The sequence below is a fragment of the Camelus dromedarius genome, chromosome 20, assembly GCF_036321535.1.
Source record: "Camelus dromedarius isolate mCamDro1 chromosome 20, mCamDro1.pat, whole genome shotgun sequence".
In the NCBI taxonomy this organism is placed as follows: domain Eukaryota; kingdom Metazoa; phylum Chordata; class Mammalia; order Artiodactyla; family Camelidae; genus Camelus; species Camelus dromedarius.
In genome coordinates this window covers 9,020,502-9,041,313 of record NC_087455.1, presented here as the reverse complement: position 1 = coordinate 9,041,313, position 20,812 = coordinate 9,020,502, and the positions used below count along the sequence as shown (strand labels likewise).

The 20,812-nt window shown below is 43.2% G+C and overlaps 1 protein-coding gene across 5 annotated transcripts in view; it reads right to left on the bottom strand.

Moving 5' to 3' along the window:
- The window catches only part of ASAP1 (ArfGAP with SH3 domain, ankyrin repeat and PH domain 1), a 313,187-nt gene that overhangs the window by 66,784 nt on the left and 225,591 nt on the right, over positions 1–20,812 (bottom strand). For 3 of the 5 annotated variants that reach the window (XM_064476843.1, XM_064476839.1, XM_064476842.1), the window contains 6 exons: positions 18,003–18,077; positions 17,489–17,538; positions 11,689–11,818; positions 10,365–10,450; positions 2,827–2,902; positions 1,529–1,651 (listed from right to left, as the gene is read on the bottom strand). In XM_064476843.1, the coding sequence (XP_064332913.1) occupies positions 1,529–1,651; positions 2,827–2,902; positions 10,365–10,450; positions 11,689–11,818; positions 17,489–17,538; positions 18,003–18,077 (540 nt within the window). The remainder of the gene's footprint in view (positions 1–1,528; positions 1,652–2,826; positions 2,903–10,364; positions 10,451–11,688; positions 11,819–17,488; positions 17,539–18,002; positions 18,078–20,812) is intronic. The other 2 variants (XM_064476844.1, XM_064476840.1) reach the window with 1 other exon arrangement.

Sequence of the window (20,812 nt, the reverse complement as noted above, 5' to 3'; positions counted from 1 at the left end):
GTGTGTACCTGCCAGTACAAAACCTCACAGGTCCCCGCTCACAGATCTACCTCTTACCCCCTCCATTTGGGTCTTCCCAGTGCTCTTACACTGAGAAGCCAATCAAGGGGACAGCTCCTCCTAGGACAAGCAACAAGCACCTTGTAAGGGGCCTCAAAGCACAGATGCTGCTGAGGCTGGACAACGTGGGGACAGGGCACACACACCTCCCTGCCCACCGATGCCTATGTCCCCAGGCCAGCAGGCGCTCAGTGTCACAGGGCTGTGGATGCATCTGCCGTCTGAAAAGCCCGCGTGTATTCGGGGAGTCAGGAGAAGAGAGGACTGTGGTCACTCAATCAAGATACACTTCAAGGCTGCTTTAAGATTTGTGTTGCTGGTGCAGGGCTTCCCATGTTTGAGGTGGGGTTTGTTTTGGACTCATGAACATCTTTTTAGAAATTTTAGGAATTTATAAATAGTTTGCAATTGTGAGATAATATGATGAGGAACTGACAATATAAAAATGCTGTATTTTATGTGATGATTATTAAATATTGCACTCAAATTGAATCCACAATAATTTCATACCATAAACAAGTACATGTTTACCTTCTCTCATGTAACAAGTGGTGCTCCCTACTTAACGTACCCTTAGTGTGAAGTCTGTCCCCTCCAGTGCACATCCAAGGTCCTCCACTATCAGGTCTGAGTTCTTGCTTCTGAAACCACACCTTCTACTCCTCCACCCACCCTGCCCCAAGCTGCTGGCAGCCTGCTGAACACGCCAGGCAGTTTTTCACCTCCGAGTCTTTCTGGTTTCCTCTTTCCCGTCTCACCCCCTCCCAATCTCTGCCTCACAGCATCAGTACCCCTTTAGGTACGACTGCTTGTTCCCGAGGCTGACTCTCTCTACTATCTACTGGATAATGAGCTCCTTGATGGAAGGGGCTAAAGCTTAATGCCTAGAACAGTTGCTGGCACACAGTAAGTATTAATTAAATGTTTGACCCAATAGATGAACAAAAGAGATTAATGATGAAGGGTTTGTACTGCATTCATCTAACACCTACCATGCTGTCTACTCCACTTCAATATTCAAGCACTATCTCACCTTAACTTCCCTATCTGTGGGTCAAAACCTGTATAGGATTCTGTATCAAAATATTTCTCTATTTCCCTGGCAAAATGAGACAGGCCCCTTCTGGCTGTCGGGGAAGACGGGGATGACTGAAGAGGAACTGGGGTGTGCACATCACTGCCTGTCCTTCAGCGCCCAGGAGGATGCTCTCCTGAAGCACAAGTCTTCAAAGTCAGGATGGAAAATCTGGTCATGGAATTGAAGGGTGACCAGCATCTTTTGTATAAGGAGGGAACAGAAACTAAAAGGCGGTTTCTCCTGTGTTTTATGTGACAGGTACACACTGTGCCTCAAGTCTCATCGTCCCCACCACCACCACCACCACCCTGGCAAGAAGCTGCCACCATGCCTGCTTTGCAGATCAGAAAACACAAAGGCTATCAGGCTGTCACAAGCAGCCCCACTTACACGGTTAGCCCTGCTGGAAACACATAGGTCACCTACTTCTTTCTGATCAAGCTGAAGAGAGGATTTGATTAAGTCTCGGAGTGCAGTTAGCTGTTTCTTCTCCTCATCCTGGGTCTGTTTTATCTATGAGAGAAGAAAATTTCTTCTATCACTTATCTTTTATACATTTATGAGCAGAGTTTAATTCATTCAAATATACCACTCATCAATTTTATGTCAAAGTCCTTCAAACAGTCTCATTTTTGACACAAGAGGCACAAATTTCTCATCAAAGTACCAGTGAGTTTTGAAATTAGCAAATAATGCCACATGCTTTCTTACTAAGTTACACATCTATAGGTGCGACAATGAACTCTGAAGTGCGTGTTCAAACAAAGTTAAGAAATAACATCGAGTCATTTTCTTCTGGTTTTTCAAAGCGGGGCACTGGGAGGAGCACAGTATGACCGAATGGGTCAGAAGACAACCCTACGAATGACCAGAACCCCAGGAACTGACGCTGTGTGAAAGTGTACAAAGTACCACATGACCGCAAGGGACTGGTGCTGCTCTTCTTAATCACCTACAGCTTAACTGCAACCTGAACCATGCAAACATTTTAAAGAAAATCAGAAAAAATACACAGCTGTGTATTTTTCAACTTCTATCAGACTATAAGGTATCATGTGTAACTCCCAAACCTTGTTTGAACACATGTAGTTACTCCTAAAACATATACTCTTAATATTATTCATTGCCAAGGGGTTCACGGGGAACAAGCTTGAGATTTCTACAGATACATTTCGGGTTTTTTTCTCAAAAGAGTTTTCTTCTTGATTTTCCTATTATAAAAGTAAAAGCTAGATAATTAGGGTAAAAAGGAGAGGTTGAAAACAAGGAAGCAAGCGAACAAAAAATGAAAAATCATAAACCTGCTTATTCAGAGACAGTCATTTAATTTTTGTCCTTCCAGGATTAAAATTTCTTTCTGCAATTATGTGATGCTATTAAGCCCTGAATGGACAGTCATTTGGGACCAATGGCTAGCCACCCCCTCCCTGCTCCTCCTGTGTCCCAGGAATGTACTCTGGACTATCTGACCAGTGATGATGTCTCTGAGTTAAACTGAAGGTTTATCGGCCCTAGGTTTTTGCTGACACATCATTTCACCTTGTCTTCTTTTCTATTATACTCTTCTTATCTTTTTATATTGAAGTATAGTTGATACATACAGTTGACTCTTCTAACGCAGATTTCAAATTTACTGATATTTATCTACAAAAGCAAGCTAAAATGCATATATTTTGTAAAGAACTTACATTATATAGATCAGCAGCCAGTTTTTCAATGTACTGTTTCAATTTATCAGCTGTTTTCAAGCCATCTTGAAAGAAACTACAACGGAAAACATCAGATGTTTACCAACAGTGTAAAAACAGAACTGAAACGTAATTACCTGAAAAACCTGAAAATGTTCACACATTTATGTATTTACTCTCTGTTCACATATTGATACAAAATACTTTCAAAATTAACTTCAGTATTTTACAAAGATACACCAGCAAACAAACTACAGGCACCACCTGGCATGTGCTAGCAGCCGTCATGTGGAAACTGCACGTAAGGGCTGCAGTCCCAACACTGCCTTCATAATGTGTGTGCCCGCCTACACAGAGAACGAGTCTTCCTGGTTGGACACTAAGGAGAGAAATAAAGGACGCAGGGCAGTCACTGAGCATTCTTTCAGTTCCCCAAAGATCCCTGTGTCCCAACACACTTGAGACACCGGGTGTCGAATCAGCGGTACCTATGGATTTGGAAAGCTTTCTCCTGCCGCTCACGTAGAAGGCAGCATCATTTCCCTGAATAAACACAAGCACTGCTATTTGCTGAGTGTTTATCACACGCCCGGATGCTGAGCACTGACAAGTTATTTCATTTATTCCGCACAACAACCCTAACGAGTGAATACGCGCCCCAGTCTTGTCTCTAAGGAGTACCTGGAAGCACAGAGCGAGGACATAACCTGCCCAAGATGCTGCCACAACGAGTAAGCGGCAGAGCTGGGATCCAGGTCCAGGTTCTGGCTCTGACACCCCTGCTCTCGCTACCAAGGGAAGAGATTTCTTGTCTGAGCACGTCCACCGAGGAGCCCCGTTTGTGTCTGTGTTTAGAATATTCTCTATCCATCGGAAAGCTTCTCTAACCACGCCTCCACAGCAGATTTTCTGAATGCACTGCTGCCTCCCCATGGAAGGATGTGGGAGGATGAAGGATCCTCAAGGATCCTTGAGGATGAAGACTCTCACCCCCACAACACAGTGGGCCCAGCACCGAGCAGATGCTCTGTTAGAGGCTAAGAATGAAGCACTACCAAGAATTCTGAGGGCACATTTTGGGATCCAGGTGTATCTTTTCAGCTTAATGTGTACATTCAATGGTAACAATACATCCTTGTCACAAATGGCCTTCAGAGTGATTGGTAAAATTCCACATGTTTGAAAATTCTTTAATGTTCACCTCTTTAGCAGATAACCCTTACTAAAATCAGGAAAACTGTCTTTAGAAAGTCAGCAACTGGAATGGGAGAAAAGAGGGCTTTCTGGTTAACCATTTCACTGGAAAGCAACATGTAAATTCTCATCTACTATGTCTACCAACATGTAAATTCTCATCTACTATGTCTACTAACATTCAGGTCTTCATCATAGCCTTTAGGGATGAAAGTTAAACTTCTTGGTACAGAATGGAATAACTTCTGTGTTCTGGCCCCTGAATATCTTCATGGTTTTAATTTCTACCATTTTCCTCTTAAAAACTCTGGTCTCCAGCCATGCTCCAGCATTTCCAGCTACTTCCCCAGTCTTTGCCATATGCTGTTCCCCTTGCCTGAAATGCCCTTCCCCACTATACTTGCCCCTCAAACTCTCATTCTATCCTGGCTCAGCTCAGTCTCCCCAAGTGGCTTTCCAGCCTCCCCAGTCAAGAGGATGGCATCTTTGAGCACCTGCCTGTGCCCAGCCTGAGTGCCAGTCCTCAGGCAACACTCTGCACAGAGCAGGCCATCCACAAGCCTTAACCGGAAGCAGCATCTTCTACATCCAGGAAGGAGTGTCTGCCAAGGAGGCAGAAGTACGGCTATGAAGTTAATCACAGCAAAACCAGTCCTGATCTATAATACTGTGCCTAATTTCTGGAGAAAGGTTTTGAAGGTCCCACACTAAATAGATGCTGTCAGGACTTCTTACAACCAAAAAGCAAGGGTGCTGGGGTCAGGTGACTGAAGCCTAGAATCTATGCTCCAAGACTTACCAGCTATGGCACTTCAGCAAGTCATTTAACTTTTGCCTATGTTACTTTCATTAAATGGGGTGAATGATACAGGTAACACACATGAAGGCGGTTAGGATGCACTCAGTAAATGCTGGCGTCCTTCCCCGGAGCTGTGTATGCTTACAGGGAAGGAGTTAATTCCTTCTCAGAGGGATACGGACTCTTCGAAGATATTTTTGTAAAGGTGTTTCATTTTCACTTTCAATGTGAAGGGAGTTTAAATCATCATGTTAAAAAAAAAAGTGAGTTTAAATGAGAATGCTCTAGATCTGTGTTTTCCACCAGCCACATGCAGGAAATTTAGTTAAGTCAATTTAAAATTCAGTTCATGAAGTCTCACGAGCCACATTTCAAGTGCTCAGTAGCCACATGTGGCTGGTGGGAACCACGTTAGATAGCAAAGAATATCAACATTTCCATCATTTTAGGAAGTTCTCCTGGACAGTGCTGCGCCAGATTAAGAATAAGCAAACTGAGACTTGAACAGCATGCAAGAAATGTCATAAAACATACATTCTATGGAGAAAGAAGGCACTGACTTAGTTTGAGATGGCGTTGATAACAATGAGAGGTTCTTTACCAGCAGTGAAAGCAAGCTGGAAAGGGTGCAAGTTCCTACCAATTAAAAGGCTGAAGAAAGACCTAGTCTATTTGCCTATAAACTCTTCAGAACACTACAAACACAGACAGAAAAATCAACGTAATGAGGAATCATTTTAACCTACAGTATGAGCCAATTTTTGTCAACAAATCATATACATAAACCCAGTAATCTTCAGAGAGAGATTACTGATTTTTCCCCTATTTTTCATTAATTCCACTTTCTAAATAAGATCCTATACTCAGGCAAAACAAAATTAAAGCATCAACGTTTAGCCCGGAAGGACAAGGCTGAGTGGACCCCTCTCAGATGGTTATTTTAAGGGTAAACTTCTAGTTTTTGGTGAGAAGTAGGGGGTGGGGTGGCGGGGGCAGGCTGCAAGGAAGTCACACAGCCTGACAGTAATTAGTGACACCACAAAGAGCAAAGGTCAATATGCTGTGGACTGCACTGTCCCCCTGGTGAGCACCTGCCTCCAAGCTGGATTCTCCCACCTACCAGTGAGGGGGTGGAGTGGGGTTGGAAGAGCTGCCTTCCACCAAGGGCACCACCTTCTCTGTTCCCTCCCTCCCTCTCTCTCAGCTGGCTCTGGTTCAGTGGAAATACACAGGCTTGAATCAAGAGATACCATATTTTGGCTCCAAACCTGACTGTTATGTATCACTTGGCGCAGGTTACTGACCCTGTGTGAACATGAGCCTGCTCACCTCCAAACGCGGGCGTTCTCTGGCTTCAAGGGGCGTCAGACAAGCTACTACAGGTCAAAGTGTTCTGTTAACTGGAAGGTGAAGCACAGGGTCGGTTCTGATGACGTATCACTCAACTTGAACATGTACGCTTTCCTAGTAGGAGGGGACATAAACTCTAACATCTTGGTTGTTTCTTAGCCGATTTCTCTGTAAGTTACTGAAATATGATGGGATCTTTGGAAAACAGGCAGTGATGACTGACAGTAATAATCATAACGGCAGCTAGCCTGTAACTGATTATTTACTCTGTGCCAGTCACTCACTATGATGCACAGTTCATAGACTGTCCCTTTGTCAAGGTCCTATTACAATCTAACAAAATAGGTAGTTATTATTATTAACCTGTAAGACAGATAAAGAATTTGAGACCCAGAGAGGTCAAGTGGGTTGACTGCAGTGATCCAGTCATGAAGGGCAGAGCTGGGCTTTGAGTATAAATCTTTCTAACTCTGGACCACAGGTAATTAAAAAATATATGTATCAGGCTGATCTGGGTCCAAATCCTGACCCTGCCACTGAATAAAAGCATTATCTCTAGAGCCCTGTGCCCCAGTGTCCTTCTACAGGAAGTCGAGAGGATCACGTGTACCTTGGAGGGTTCTTGTGAGCACGGGATAATGCTGTTAAAATGCCAGGCACAGAGAAGCAGCTCAATACATGATAGCCGCAGGCCAGCAACATGGGTTTCCTCTTTTCTCTGACCTTAGGGACACAGCAGGACTGGTTCACTTTTAGAATAAGCAGCTTGGAAGAAACAGGACCGTATTTTAATGACATAGGGTGCTTGAAAATTGTATTAGCCAAGAGATGGGCGGGATGACCCTCATATTTACACTGCTGGGCTGTGTGTAACACAACCTCAGCCGCAGAGAGCAAGCTCAGGAGTTCCTGACATGGTCACCCATCCATCAGGACACACCCTCCTTAGAACAAAGCAGAACCTTCTCCAGCCAGAGACTTGCTACACACTTCACGTCTTTCTTAAGTCATTCAAAGCAATGATGGGAGGGAAAACACTGTTCTTCCTGCCTTTAATTTAAAAAAAAAAAAAAGAGAGAGAGAGAATCTCTCTGGTACCCCTTTAATCACATGTTCTGCTTGGTTCAGAAAGAGGTATCATTTGGCCAAAAGCTGAAAGGCACAGAGAGCATTACATTATTTTCAAAAGAAGTTGGGGTGTCCTGGAGTAGCACAGAGTATGGACTATAAAACAAATCAAACTACAAAGCACATAAAAAATACAGTAACCTCCTAACAAATCAACCATCAACCTCTCATGAAAGCCTGATTTCCAAGCTTCAGGCTTCGACTCAGTCAGGTACTGATTCCCAGCTATCATGGTGACGGGGACATTTTCTCCCAGACACAGTCGGTGCATCTCCTGTGGTATTTAAGAAACTTGAACACCCAGGGGTAGTGTAGGTACTAATTAGCTGCAAACACATCTTGACAGTTCAGATCAAAGAAGTAGAGAGTGGTATACTGGACTCACATATGGAGATTCTTAAAAATATAGATGTCCAGGTCCAATCCCAGGCTTACTAAATCAGAACTTCTTGCAAACTAAAAGCATGCGCCCTGGAGTTAGAAAGACCTGGGTTAAGACTTGGTTCTGTCACCTTCTAACTATAAGTTCTATGAATCTTTGTTTTTGTTTTTTGTTGTTCATTTTTTTTCCATTTTAAAAAATCGAGACAAAATTCATGTAACGTAAAACTCACCATTTTGAAGTGTTCAGTTCAGGAGTGTTTAGTATATTCACAATGCTGTGCAACTGTCACCCCTCCCTAATTCCAGAGCATTTCCATCACCCCAAAAAGAAACACTACACCTGTTAGCAATGAATGCCAAGTTCTCTCTTCCCCTCTTCCCCAGCGAACAGCAGTCTGCTCTCTATCTCAGTGGACTTGCCTTTTCTGGACATTTCATTTAAATGGAATCATATTGTATGTAATCTTTGGCATCTGGCTTCTCTCACTCAGAAGAATGCCTTAAATGTTTATCCATGTTGTAGCATGTATCAATCCTTCACTCCCTTTTGTAGTTGGGTAACACTGAAGGGTATGGCTAGACCATAGTTTGCTTATCCATTCATCAGCTAATGGGTATTTGGGTGTTTCCACATTTTAGCTACTGTGAATAATGCTGCTATCAACACTCATGAGCACGTTTTTGTTAAATACCTGTTTTCAGTTATCCTGGGTGTATACCTAGGGGTGGAATGGCTAGATCATATGACTCTATATTTAACGTGAGGAACCGACAAAGTGTTTTCCAAAGCAGTTGCCTCAATTTACTTTTCTACCAGCAACATACTGAGGATTCCAATTTCTCCACTTGTTCACCTAGACTTATTTTCTGTCATGTCGCTGTTGTCTTTAATTATAGTCAGCCTAGCGGGAGTGATGTGGTCTCACACTGTGGCTTGACTTGCATTTCTCTAATGACTATTGATATTGAGCGTTTAATCATGGGCTTTTTGGCCATTTGCATGTCTTTTTTGGAGAAATGGTGATTCAAATTCTTTGCCCATTTTTATGACCTGCTTATCTCTTTGCTGTAAGAGTTCTTTATATGTTCTGGATACTAGATCCTTATCAGATAAATGATTTGCAAATACTTTCTCCCCTTCGGTGGGTGGTCTTCTCACTTTCTTATTAGCGTCCTTTCACTCACAGAGGTTTTTAACTTCAAAGTCTGTTTTATTTTTTTCTTTGGTTTCCTGCGCTTTGTCTGTTCTGACACGTTTACTGAGCATCTATTCAACGAATGAGCGTGACTTTGGGCACAGCACTGATCTTTTCTGAGCTACAATTTTCTGAATGCTCTTGATACGTGTGAGCTACTGTTACCTGTAAGGTGAAGAACAATAATGTTTGTAAGTGCTCTTGATTCTGCAGATCATAATGCTACCTGCTGGGTGGAGAAAGGAGTGGGCAAGCAGTAGAATAATGTGCTTGTTTTGCAAGTCGCACGCTACTGACAATGCTCGTGCTCGGAAGTGAGGAGTGATTGGTGTGGGTGAGCTGAATGAAGAGCTGAAACAAAAGCTCTTCTTTCCTGTTTCCTTTATTTTCTCATTTTAAGCAGCTGTGTCCCCACTGAGGTAATACGACGATATTACTGGAGTAAATTCACTCCTGAGCTCTGCCTGACGTGGTACTAAAAATCATTTTTGGAAAATCATTTTGGTTAAGTTCTCAAAATATGAAATTTCTCTCTTTTTAAATCTCAGTAGAGGATGCTTTCTAGGTCCACTATACGATTAAGGGTTTGGAGGGACTGACTGAAGCAGGAAGGAGTAAGAGTAGTTCTCAAAAGGAAACTCGACTGATTTCCAGCTGTGATGTCATCCTGAGGTTCAGCCACGGGGCAGCTGGGGCTGAGTCACATTATGGCCCAGTTCTACTACTGGGTGTCTTTGAATCTCTCTCCATGAAAGGATTTTTTTTTTTTTTTTTTTTTTTTTTACTGTGTAGGGTTGTCTTCTGCTGATCTTTCTCTGCCTGAGGTAGATGCTTCAACCAGATTCCAATGGCCGAATGACAGCCACCACCTCCTTCAAGGAGCCCTCCTTTATCTTCTTGGCCAGAAGTCTCTCCTCTTAATGCCTCGTGTTAATAGTCACTTTCCAGCCTCATTCTGAATACTGATGAACCTGACTGACTTCTTGTACCAGGCAATTAACTCCTAACAGCAAAGGCCTTGTTTCATCTCTGTACCCCAGAACCTAGCAACGCACTTGGCTTCCGCTAGGAGATTGATAAACACTCGTGGGGAGGGAAAAAGCCAAGAACAAAGGGAAGACACGATCTGTACAGATTAAAGCTACTCTTCTTTCCACCTTTACCAACAAGAGCTAATACATGTGTAGTTTACAAAACATCTTATATTTTGGAAAACTCATCTTGGTATATGTTAAACCCTCCTATACAGACTTACAGATTTTGAGAGCAACAGAGATCTTCTAAAATCAGGTGAGATCAGATTTGCTGCTTAAGTTTTGTAACCGAGCAGACCGACAGAGTCACTTATTTCTGTACACATTTCAAAGCAGCGACCTGTTTCTAGGAAAGCTGAAACTGATGAAAGCTGAAAAATTTCACCCTAAACTAAAATCAAGTGAAGGGGGCCTTACTTGGGCTAATAATTATGACTGCAATATTCCACTTACTTGCACTGTGCGTGATAATACTTTATCAGATTCTGCAGCAGATCCACACCCTTTTTGGTCTTGATCTCATTAACTTTAATGAGATACTGTGGAAATAAAACAGAATTGCATGTTGGTCATTACAGACTGGGTTCCTCGGTCACAGGGGTGGGTGGTACATCACCAGCGGTGAATCGGCACAAGTAACTGAGGCCCGGCCGCCGCCAGACAGTGTGAGCTCAATTTAGGGAATGCTGATTTGACACAGATACAAGTGGACAACACAAATTGATTAGCATGTTAGCATTTTATAAACGCTTACGATTAGTTTACTAGACAAGCGAAAATCAAACACAGCAAAACATTCTGGAATAATTGATTATTTTCCCCTGGTGCAGTGGATCTCAAACTCAGAGTTCACGTGCTCAAAACCAGAAAGAAGGACTGAAAAACAAATGCCATTCTTTTTAAGGAACATGATATAAGACACAAGCTTTTAGACCAAAGAGGTAAATTGGAAAGTACTTTTGCTATTAAAAAGTGAAAGAAAAAAATAATAAAAATTATGCATTATTAGTTTATACACTGAACACCAGTGGCTCTGATTTTCACAACTGGCCAAGATTTTCTGTTGATACTGTTTGCTTCTTGTTCATTTGGTTTATTACGTGGAAATTATTCATGAACAGACAAGTTCAAGAGGGAGCCAGAGGCTTATGGGGGGGGGGCAGAAATAAAGGAAAAAAAGTGAGGAAGAAAAATTTAAAATGGAAAAAATTCTATCGTCTTTAATATTTTCTGAAAACTGCAAAAGAAATTCCATTTCTCAGTGTCAGCATCAGAATGGGCTGGTCTCTAGACCAAGGAATGCCAGTACTCAGTGGGAACCCAGTTTGAGAACCACTGTCTTAAGTCTAAGGCAACATGCTTTCATTGCATTTTTCTTCATGAACTCAGACTTTCTTAACAACAACTTCATTTAAGCTTTCATTCAAACTGGACACGTGGTTAAAAAAAAAACATGCTCTACACCTGTACCAGTAAAACTTAATATTCACCAGTGATTTTTTTTTCCACACCCACTCACAAGCAATATTAAAGTTCTCACCAAAGAATCCTGTTTTGGCTTAAAGAGTCCCATAGGACCCAGGCTCAAAATATGAGACAACAGTGAAACGGCGGATCCCAAAGGGTTTGGAGAAAAACGGAGATTAGAATCCTTGAGGAACAGTCCTCTCCTCTAATCATCAAACACAGCCTGCATTTAAGCACAAAGACTGCTGACTAGCAGGAAAGATGACAGGTCATCAAATGACAGGCAAATGGTTGGAAAGTCGGTTCCTACCTCGCACATCTGGAGCTGGAAGAGGCGCCTCTCCTTCTCCATCTCTTCTGCGATCTCGGCTCCGGTGATCTCCGTGCGGATCATCCCGTGCTGTTTGGCATGCTCCCTTTTCTCCTTCTCAATTTTTGTACTGTAATTAAAGCAGATGCCATCATCACAAAAACCACGCTTGTATCTTTCCTTTAATGACAGCCACCTGATTATTTCTTAATTACTAGCGGTAAAAGGCAGGAACTATTAAAGTGGCAACGCCGATCAGAAGTGAAAATCTAAGTTCAAAGAGCATCAACACGTTCCATGGATTTTCACCAAGGAAACTCCTGACATTGTACCTTTGATCTCACACATGAATGGATTCATGTAAGTTCTCTTACATTGTGGTTGGTGTGAAGTAATTTTGACAGTTTGCTTTTTCTTGAGTAAAAGAACTTTATGATGAAAAAGAATCAGAAGGTTGGAGGCCTGAGGCACATCTTAATTATCAATAGAGAGTTAGAATTATTTCAAGACAATTAAAAGTATATAATGGGTCTTTGTAGGTATGCACAAAAACCAGTCAAAGGTAATTTCCAATATTCCTCTAACCCTGAGCTGTTTTCATACCCCAATAATATTTTAATCACTCAACCACCTGGCATTGGATTGCACAAAATAAGGATTTAGGCAGAATCCCAATCTATGATTTGGAATGCTGTGAAAATGTTCTTCAGTGGAAACAGGGCCAGGAGGGGAACCAGGGAAACAAGGAGGGGCCACATTAAACCTACAGTACCTAAGGCTAACACTTGGCTATGACAGATAATCTTTGGTAATAACACCGATAGTCATGGCCCTTTTACCGAAAATTCATTTAATGTCAAACCAGACTTTTAATTTCAGAAAGAGCCTGTAATTTCTAGTTCTGAATGCAAAGACTAAATGACTTAACCTTCAAATCTCCTTTTGAATCACAGTGGTAGGCAATCAAATCCCAAAGAAAGCCAGTATCCTTGTCTACATACAAACACAGTGGAAAAAACAAGCCATCAACCAAGGGAAAACCTTCTACAAGTCTGGTTGGGATTCGCTCTAATACCCTCATGCCACAACTAAGCAATTCTTTCATCATGCCACCTTGGAGGCTGAAAGGCATAACTGGCAGGGGTTTTACCAGGAGAGTAAGCCTCAGCTCTCTGTCTACTGGCGTGGGGCAAGGGAAGCAGGAAGCTACAGACGCTTGAGGAGAAGCATGAGAGGCAGGCACAACTGCACAGTAGTAACCAAGACGTCTGGGTTAACACGGCGACTTGCCCACATGCACTTATTTCTTCTTCCTTCAGCAATCCCACTAAAATGATAAAGTCATTAAAAAAGTATAATCTCTCAAAGACAGGACCTGGAGACAAAAAAGGATGAGAGAATTCAACAAAGATTTGGAAGAGCAGGGCTGAAGAGAAAAAGAGACAAAGTCTGCACCCCAAACAACAGGGCCCCCTGTGTCCCTGGCTTGTGCAGCTTCCAGAATGACACACAGTTACTAGACAGGAGGTACAAGGAACTGAGTGGTCCCGGAAGACAGACCTTTTGATACCGACATTTAGAATCACCCTGGTGAAAAGCTGTCCTGACGTCCGAAAACTTAAAACCTGAAGAGGCAGCTCAGTGCTTTTTTGACAAGCCCTGCTGATGTACATGACCTTTAAGTCAATGTTTGGGTGCCCTGCATGGAAATATGATTGGGCAGTCAAAGACTGCAAGATAATTGAGGAAAGGCTCCAAAATAAAAGGGAGAGATCAAAATAACAAATTGCCAGATGGGGTGGGGTGGGGTAGGGAACCAGAAGCAATGAGGGAATCATAAAAAGTTTTATAAAATGTATCCAAATTCCATGGCTTCTTGGCCTTTTGGCTAAGATCAAGTGTAAAATGTAACCAAATCCTCAGAGAGCTAAAATTGTACATCTATGAAACAAGAAAAGAAAGTATAAAAAGGCAAAAACAAAAACAAAGACAAAACCCCAATCCAACTAATTGAGAAGAAGAACTTTTAGAAATTTAAAACATGACAGCCTCCTCCCCAAATCAACTGAAATAATGGGGGAAAAAGGTTGAAGAAATGACCTAAAACATAAGAGAGACAAACACGACAGAAAAGAAAAAAAAATTATAAGAACAATCTAGGAAGTCCAACATCATATGAGGAGTCTTAGGAGAGTAAAAAGGGAACAACAAATGGGAGGAAATTACACGAAAAGTTTCCAGAAATGAAGGACTGAAAAACTGCAAATAGAAGGTCAATGCACACATACCACAGCACTGGAAGAAACTGTAAAACCTTTTATAAAGAGAAGATCTCAACATTTTCTAACTGAAAAGAAACCAAAAAACCCCTCGTCACACACAAAGAAGAAATGGGAATGAGAGGCAGCAGATTTTTCCCTTGAGCAATACTGTTAACTAGAAAACAATGGATGAAGCAATACTTCAGATATTTTGAGGCAAAATGATTAAAAGGGTTAAATTTTACATTTGGCCAAATTCTCATTCTGTGTGATGGCAGAACAAAGGTATTGTTGGACATGCCAAAACCTGAAAATTCTACCTCCTCTAGAGCTGCTCCCTGGAAAGGACTGCACGTGGTTATTATCAGGAAAATACGGGACACACCAGGAAAGCGGACACAGGAGATGGACCACTAAGGGGAGCTGCGGGATGGCAGCTGCCCTGCTCATCTAGGGAGCCCTGGAAGGATGTTTCCCAGAGAGCAAAGAAGGAACTGGCAGAGAGTTTAATGATAATAGGTAAGTAATCATTATAATAATATACACCATGTGTTTTCTAAGCAGAAACATTAATAGGTGTCGGACATCTCTTGGAATAGATAATACAAATTCACAAAAGACTCATATAGAAACAAGTAAACAAAGAAATGAGACAACTACATCATTAAGAAAAAACACAAAGCAATGTACTATAAGAGTAGAAATTCAATCATAATACACCGTTCAGACTGACAAAGAATACTTATACTTAAAAAATTTAAACACTGACGACTGGTTTAACCACAAATTATTGCATTAATCTTACTGGACAAACGGAGGATGAGAAAGTGGTTGGTGGGGAGTGGTTGTGCAAGAGAGCTAAATCCTCATCTACCACAGCAATACATCACAGACGAACCATGGAAGAACAGCAAGAGAATTCTGCTGGGAAACGGAAATAAACCAGGGAGCAGGTAGGAGCTGGATGAAGCTGAGACGGGGGAGATGGAGGGGCAGGCAGAGGGCTGCTGTGTTTTTCCATTAGAAGCACACTTGTTGCTTTCTTAATATCCACTCTCCCCGTCATCATTAGGAAAAGAATCCTGTATCATCAGGTGCAGAATAAACTCACTGACTTCAGATCCTGAGGACAATACAGACAGGTGACCAGCCAGACACGTTTTTATGTCATGTGAGAAGTGCCATGAAGGGTGCCTGGTCCACCTAGAACGCTTACATCCTTTGATAAACTGTAATGCTGAAGCCATTGTTTTTTGGGGCTTCTATTGTATACAGTCAGAGTAACTCTTAACTGATACAAGCCCTGTATGATGTTTTATGTATATGTACTTGTATTGTTGGAACCAAATAATACATGATCATTAAAAAACCAAATAGAAACCATTCATTATACCGTCCTGTGCTGGACAACTGTGACAGCTGCTTCAACATATATTATCTTGTCACAAAAGCCCCGAGAAGCAGGTAATTTTTGTATTATTTCACAGGTGAGAATCATCAGAGTTATGTATTTTGGCTCAAGGTCACAAAAGTGGTAAGTGGCACCACCCAGATTCTCATTCAGGTCTTTGATTCCTAAGTGTGTGATCTTAACTAACACACCTCACTGCCTCCCGAGTTCTAAATGAAAGACCACAGAAAATGCCCAGCCTCCTCGGTGATCGACGCTAATAACTTTTTCCCCCTAAGTCATTTAGTTTTCTGTAACTCATAATCAAATGAGTCCTATCACATCAAATAGACAAATGTTTGTTTTTCTTCTTCTTGAAACACTATGTATCAATGAGAAAGAGCCTATCTTAGGAAAATAATCTGTTAACAGAGATTTATTAAAGAACAAAGACCAAACCAATGTCTTCCTGGTGAGGTCCTACAATTAGGACCCACTCAACTCACTATTCCTATTACACATTTCCAGGTCTGGATAGCTCCTTTAACCCTTCAGCAAATATTCTCTGGGTACCAACTCCAGGCCGGACTCCGCCGGGCTCTGGGAGACTGACACCATACCCAGGGACAACGTGGTCGCTGCAGATTCTAGAGGACAACACAGACAAGTGAACAGCCAGACAAGCTCATACACCGCGGGAGAGAAGCGGTGAGCCGGGTGCCCCGATCACCGTGGATGCTTTCTGTTCTACAATATTCACAATATTGACCAGCAGGCACTTCGGAGTCTTCAATTAACACATAGATGTTTATATAAATACAGTTATACCACCTAATAGTGGGAGTACTTCAGCTGACAAAGCACATATTGTATCTTGTTTTGTTGCTCCTGTGTCCTACAAAGGAGATACACACCACGACAAGCCTAGAGCAGAAGTTTATTCTCCCCCCTTTTTGGACCCCCGCCCTCCTGCAGACACTTAGCTCTACCCTGTTCCAAGTGTATGGCGGCGCCTCTGGGCAGGGCAGTCCTGTGAGCATTCACGGCCCACTTTCATATAGGAAGACGTGCGGGCCCACAGCACTCAGCCACATCAGTTGACCATTTTAAGAACCTTTCTGTTCTCAGCTGCATTTGTAACTGTCAAAGCACAAAAGTATTCCTAAGGCAGCAAGTGCCCCCACAATGCACTTTATTACATAAGCAATTACAGGAGTGGTTCGGGGGGAAAATTTTTAACACTGAATTTGTTTTTCTTTTGCTTATGTTTGCATTCTGCTGTTATTGCTGCCTACAGAAATGCTTTTATTCTCTTATGTTTAGAGTTATCCAAGTTTACAGCCAAGACTTTTATTAAATGCTTTTAAATACACTTCTCCTCCCACCCCACCCCACTCCCCAGCCTGGTATTACAAATGTCTTAGAGCAGTAAAAACAAAGGAATGTGGATCCATACAGCAGGAAGGCGAGCCAGGCCCACACCAAGATCTCAGTGCGGTAGCGCCCTGATCCTGCACAGCAGTCCCGGCTCCGGGCCTCTGACTGCAGTGCCTGCGCTCTGGCTCTGGGCTCACACAGACTGGAGGGGACACTTACTAGCTTTAGGACCTGCTGCAAACCCCTTAGCCTTTCCAGGCTTCAGCTTCCTGACCCATAAACAAACAGTGGAAGGTGCGCACTGAGAGTGTTGGGGTGAGGAGGTCACACATGTAAAGCAGGGCACACAGGTCCTGGCGGGCAGACGGATGTCACAAACACCAGCTAATTATTTTTATTATTTCCTAATTGCCATGCTGTCCAGAAATGGGTAAATGGTCTATCGCTATGTGCTAACTGTAATGAAAGCAAAGTTGCAGCAGTCACAGACCCACACCTTGACAGTTAATACCAGCATGGCTGTCGAAACAGCCAACAGGAAAAGCGCACCTCACTCCCGACACCAGCGCGGGGGTGCAACCCTCCTCATGCGGCCAGCCCACCCGGCCTCCTGGCCTTTACGAGGACGGACTCAATGGCTGTCTCTGGTCGGGAAGACACCAGTTCGGGGTTCTGTCCTGCTCCCAGGTGTTCCTTCTCTCGGAACACTCAGGACAGTATGAAAAAAACCCAAACCACTGGAGACAAAACAAACAAACAAAAAAACACTTACAACTTCGTCTCATAATCCTTCCAAGCTTTGTCAAATGGTTTCTTGAGATCCTTAGAAAAGAGAAAATTAAGATGAATGTACTTTTGCTTAAAGGTGAATATGTTTAAGTAACAGCAAAAATGCTTTCCCTTATAGGACACTTGAAACTTCACCAAGGACACTTCCCGGTACATCACACCACGGATAACATAGGAGAAGCTAAGAGGGTGGGAGGGCGAGGTCACAGCGAGGAGGCAGGACCCAGTGGTTCTGAGAGGCGGGTTCACAGGGTCTGCCAGGGTGGAGCCCAGACTCAGCGCAGATGCCCCCCACCTGCCTCCTGACAGTGCCTCGTCACGTTCCTCCGTCAGTAACAGTACGTGAAGTGGAGCATCTTTTCTAATCATTTTACAGCAACTTTTTTACAGTGAAAGTGTTCAGGGTGCCTTTCAGATACAAGTACCACTATGATCTTAAAAGAGAAAGAAATCAATCCTTTCAAGTTGAAGTGAAAATCAAATTTGTAAACACTCACTCCTTTGACTCCCTTTAGGTCTCCTTTCAACAAGGAATCCAAGGTGAAGATCACATTGTGGCTCAGACCCTGGAGCTGAAAAGCAAACAGAGTAGGGAGACAGTTAAACAAGAAAGTGCACACAGAACAGCAAAACCAGCTGATGCTGACTGAGCTTTTTCTCTTCCGTCAGAACACAAGCTCAGTGAAATGAGGGCAGGGACCCTGACCCTCCTGCTCACAGCTGTAGCCTCAGTACCTAAGGGTCTGTTAAAAAGAAAGATATTTAGGTAGCGCAATCTAAGGCTGGAGTATGGGTTTTTCCACTGTTCCAAGGCCTTGGTGCAAAGAGGAGTCTATAGAAGAGAGGGAGATGGAGCCGTAGAGCAGGAAGGCAGGGAAACCAAAGGAGGGACAGCCAAGCGTGGAAAGAGCAAGGAAAACAAAGACTGAGAAGAGATGACAATAAGTTCGTCCTCAAGGCGACCCCTAGCATCTTGGTGCAATCAGTTTTGGTAGCACAGAACCAAGACTACAGGGACTCCTGGCACCAGAGGACGGATGGAGAGGCTGGAGGGTTCCCTCATTCGAGAGAGAATTTTACTCACGTGTAAGCATATTCGTTTGTCAGTCCATCACCCATCCAACCAGTCTTCCATCAGTCGCTCACCAATGACTGTGATTCTGTGACACCCACTATGCTAGGGGCTGGGGGCAGGCAACAATGAATAAAACACCGCCTGCCTTCAGAGGGCTCACATTCCAGGGGCAGACACAGTCAGTCTGCAACTAATTCTACTGCATGGTGATTTTATGTGTTTATTAGAGGCGGAGGGAGAAAGTGGAGTGAGCTGGAGCAACGCTGACACTTACAGGCTTTGTGTGTGGCCCTCTAAGCTACATCTCTAAAGTGCAGGTGGCTGCTGTGGAGACAGAACGAATTAACGCACAGAATGTGGAAAGTGCTCCTGCACTCCTCGTCCCCCGGGAAGTGCTGGACACGTGTTTACTTTTAAAATCCTATGGATGTTCAACGTGAATAAGGCAATGTGGGAGCTGAGAGGCCAGGACGGGAGACTCTCCCTCGCCCTGAACTCCTCCCTAACCCTTTCCGGTGGTTCCCATCCGAGAATTCCTGCAGCTCCAAGTCATTCCGGTTCCTGCCCTCCCTGACCACCAACCGGACGCTCAAGGACAGTTTTCGGCTGCATACCACCTGAGAGCGTGGACCAGAAGCAGCCAACTCTTCCTTTTTTATTTCAAAGACAAAGAGACTCCTACCAAGACAATTTCATCTCTGGCAATTTCACCAGCACCCACATGGACAGACAGCCTGGCGGGCAGGCCCACGTGAGAGGGCCGCAGGTGTACCGTCTACGTTCCGGGAGGGTCTAGGGCCTTGGCTCTCAGGGCGTGGGGTGAGGAATAACCTCAATGATACTATACTGGTGTGGGGCTTTCTGAAGGGCCACAGTATGTGAACTGATATTGGAAATATCTGTGGTATTAAAATTTCATGGGGAAAGTTATTAGGAAAAAAATGCCTTAAAAAAAAAAAAGGCTCCTTGGGGTGGGAGGCTTACAGGTAATTAAAAAGAGGGAAAAAAAAAAAAGGTTGAAAAACACTGGCCTTGAGTATGAGATGGGAAAAATAAAAGATGAGCAGGACTCATTCTCTGCCTTAGACAGATAGCTGGAGTAATATTTTGCTCGGAGTCCTCATCCCTGCATCCTGCTCTCCTGAGGGTCTTAGGAGTCTGTGTGGATGGTGGGTGAGGTGGGGGCCTCCACTAATCAGAACCCACCTTTCCTCTGTTCATGGAGATCCCTGCAAGACTTCCTACTACACATAACCATTATATACGTATTTGATTGCTGTGTCCCCAGTATGAACGCAAGCTCTTTGAGTGGGGTCTGTATGCTCACTGCTGTGTTTCCAGAACTTAGAACATTCCCTAGCACTGCGCAGGTGTCCAACACAGATCTGCAGAATGGAGGAAATGCAAAGTCACGAGTGTATAGTCTCCTCTGCAGGGATGGTAAGCTCTCTACGGATGGTAACTTTAGTGCTTATCAACAGGGGACTAGTTAATAAATTATGGAAGTTCTAAATAATAGCCATAAAAGTGAGAAAGCATTTTATGTCTAACTTTGGAAATATCTCCAGGGTAAGTTGTTTTTGTAATAAAAGCAAAGTGAAAAACAGTATCCACTGATGCATAAGGATTTGTATAAAAAGAGGGGGAAAATATGTCTATGCTTAAATTAACTTGGAAGATACAGATTAGACTGCTGGCACTGGTCCCTCCAGGAATGGATGCTGGGTGGGCAAAGACAGGGTGGGAGACGAGCCTTTAACTGTGTACCCTCTGCATTTTGAGGGGTAACATGAACTATATTATTTATTCAAGAAAAGTTTTTAAAAAAATCCTAAAACAAAACACGAAGAGACAGTGATTATAAACCATTTTTAACTGTTAGCCCTAAATCAAGGCTTTCATCAAGGCTTCATTCTTTGGGAAATAACAACAGAAGAATCACAAAGCTCTGTGGTTTGCACTGAGTGTGGGGGCTGTTCAGAAGTAAAGTCCCTCAAAAGCCACGTACTGACCACACCATGAACACACGGCATCACCTCTCAGCCTCGTCATCGTGCTCAGGCACCGGGCAGGCGTGGCAGACTGCAGTTGCACTGATGGAAACCCCCAAGAACTAAGAATTTCTCTGTGGTTATCCACATACACACTCTCGGGGGCTGATAAGAAACCAAGAAGGCAAAATACCATGTGTTATGAATTCAGAATCTTCCCAGGGATGAGCCTATGAAAAGG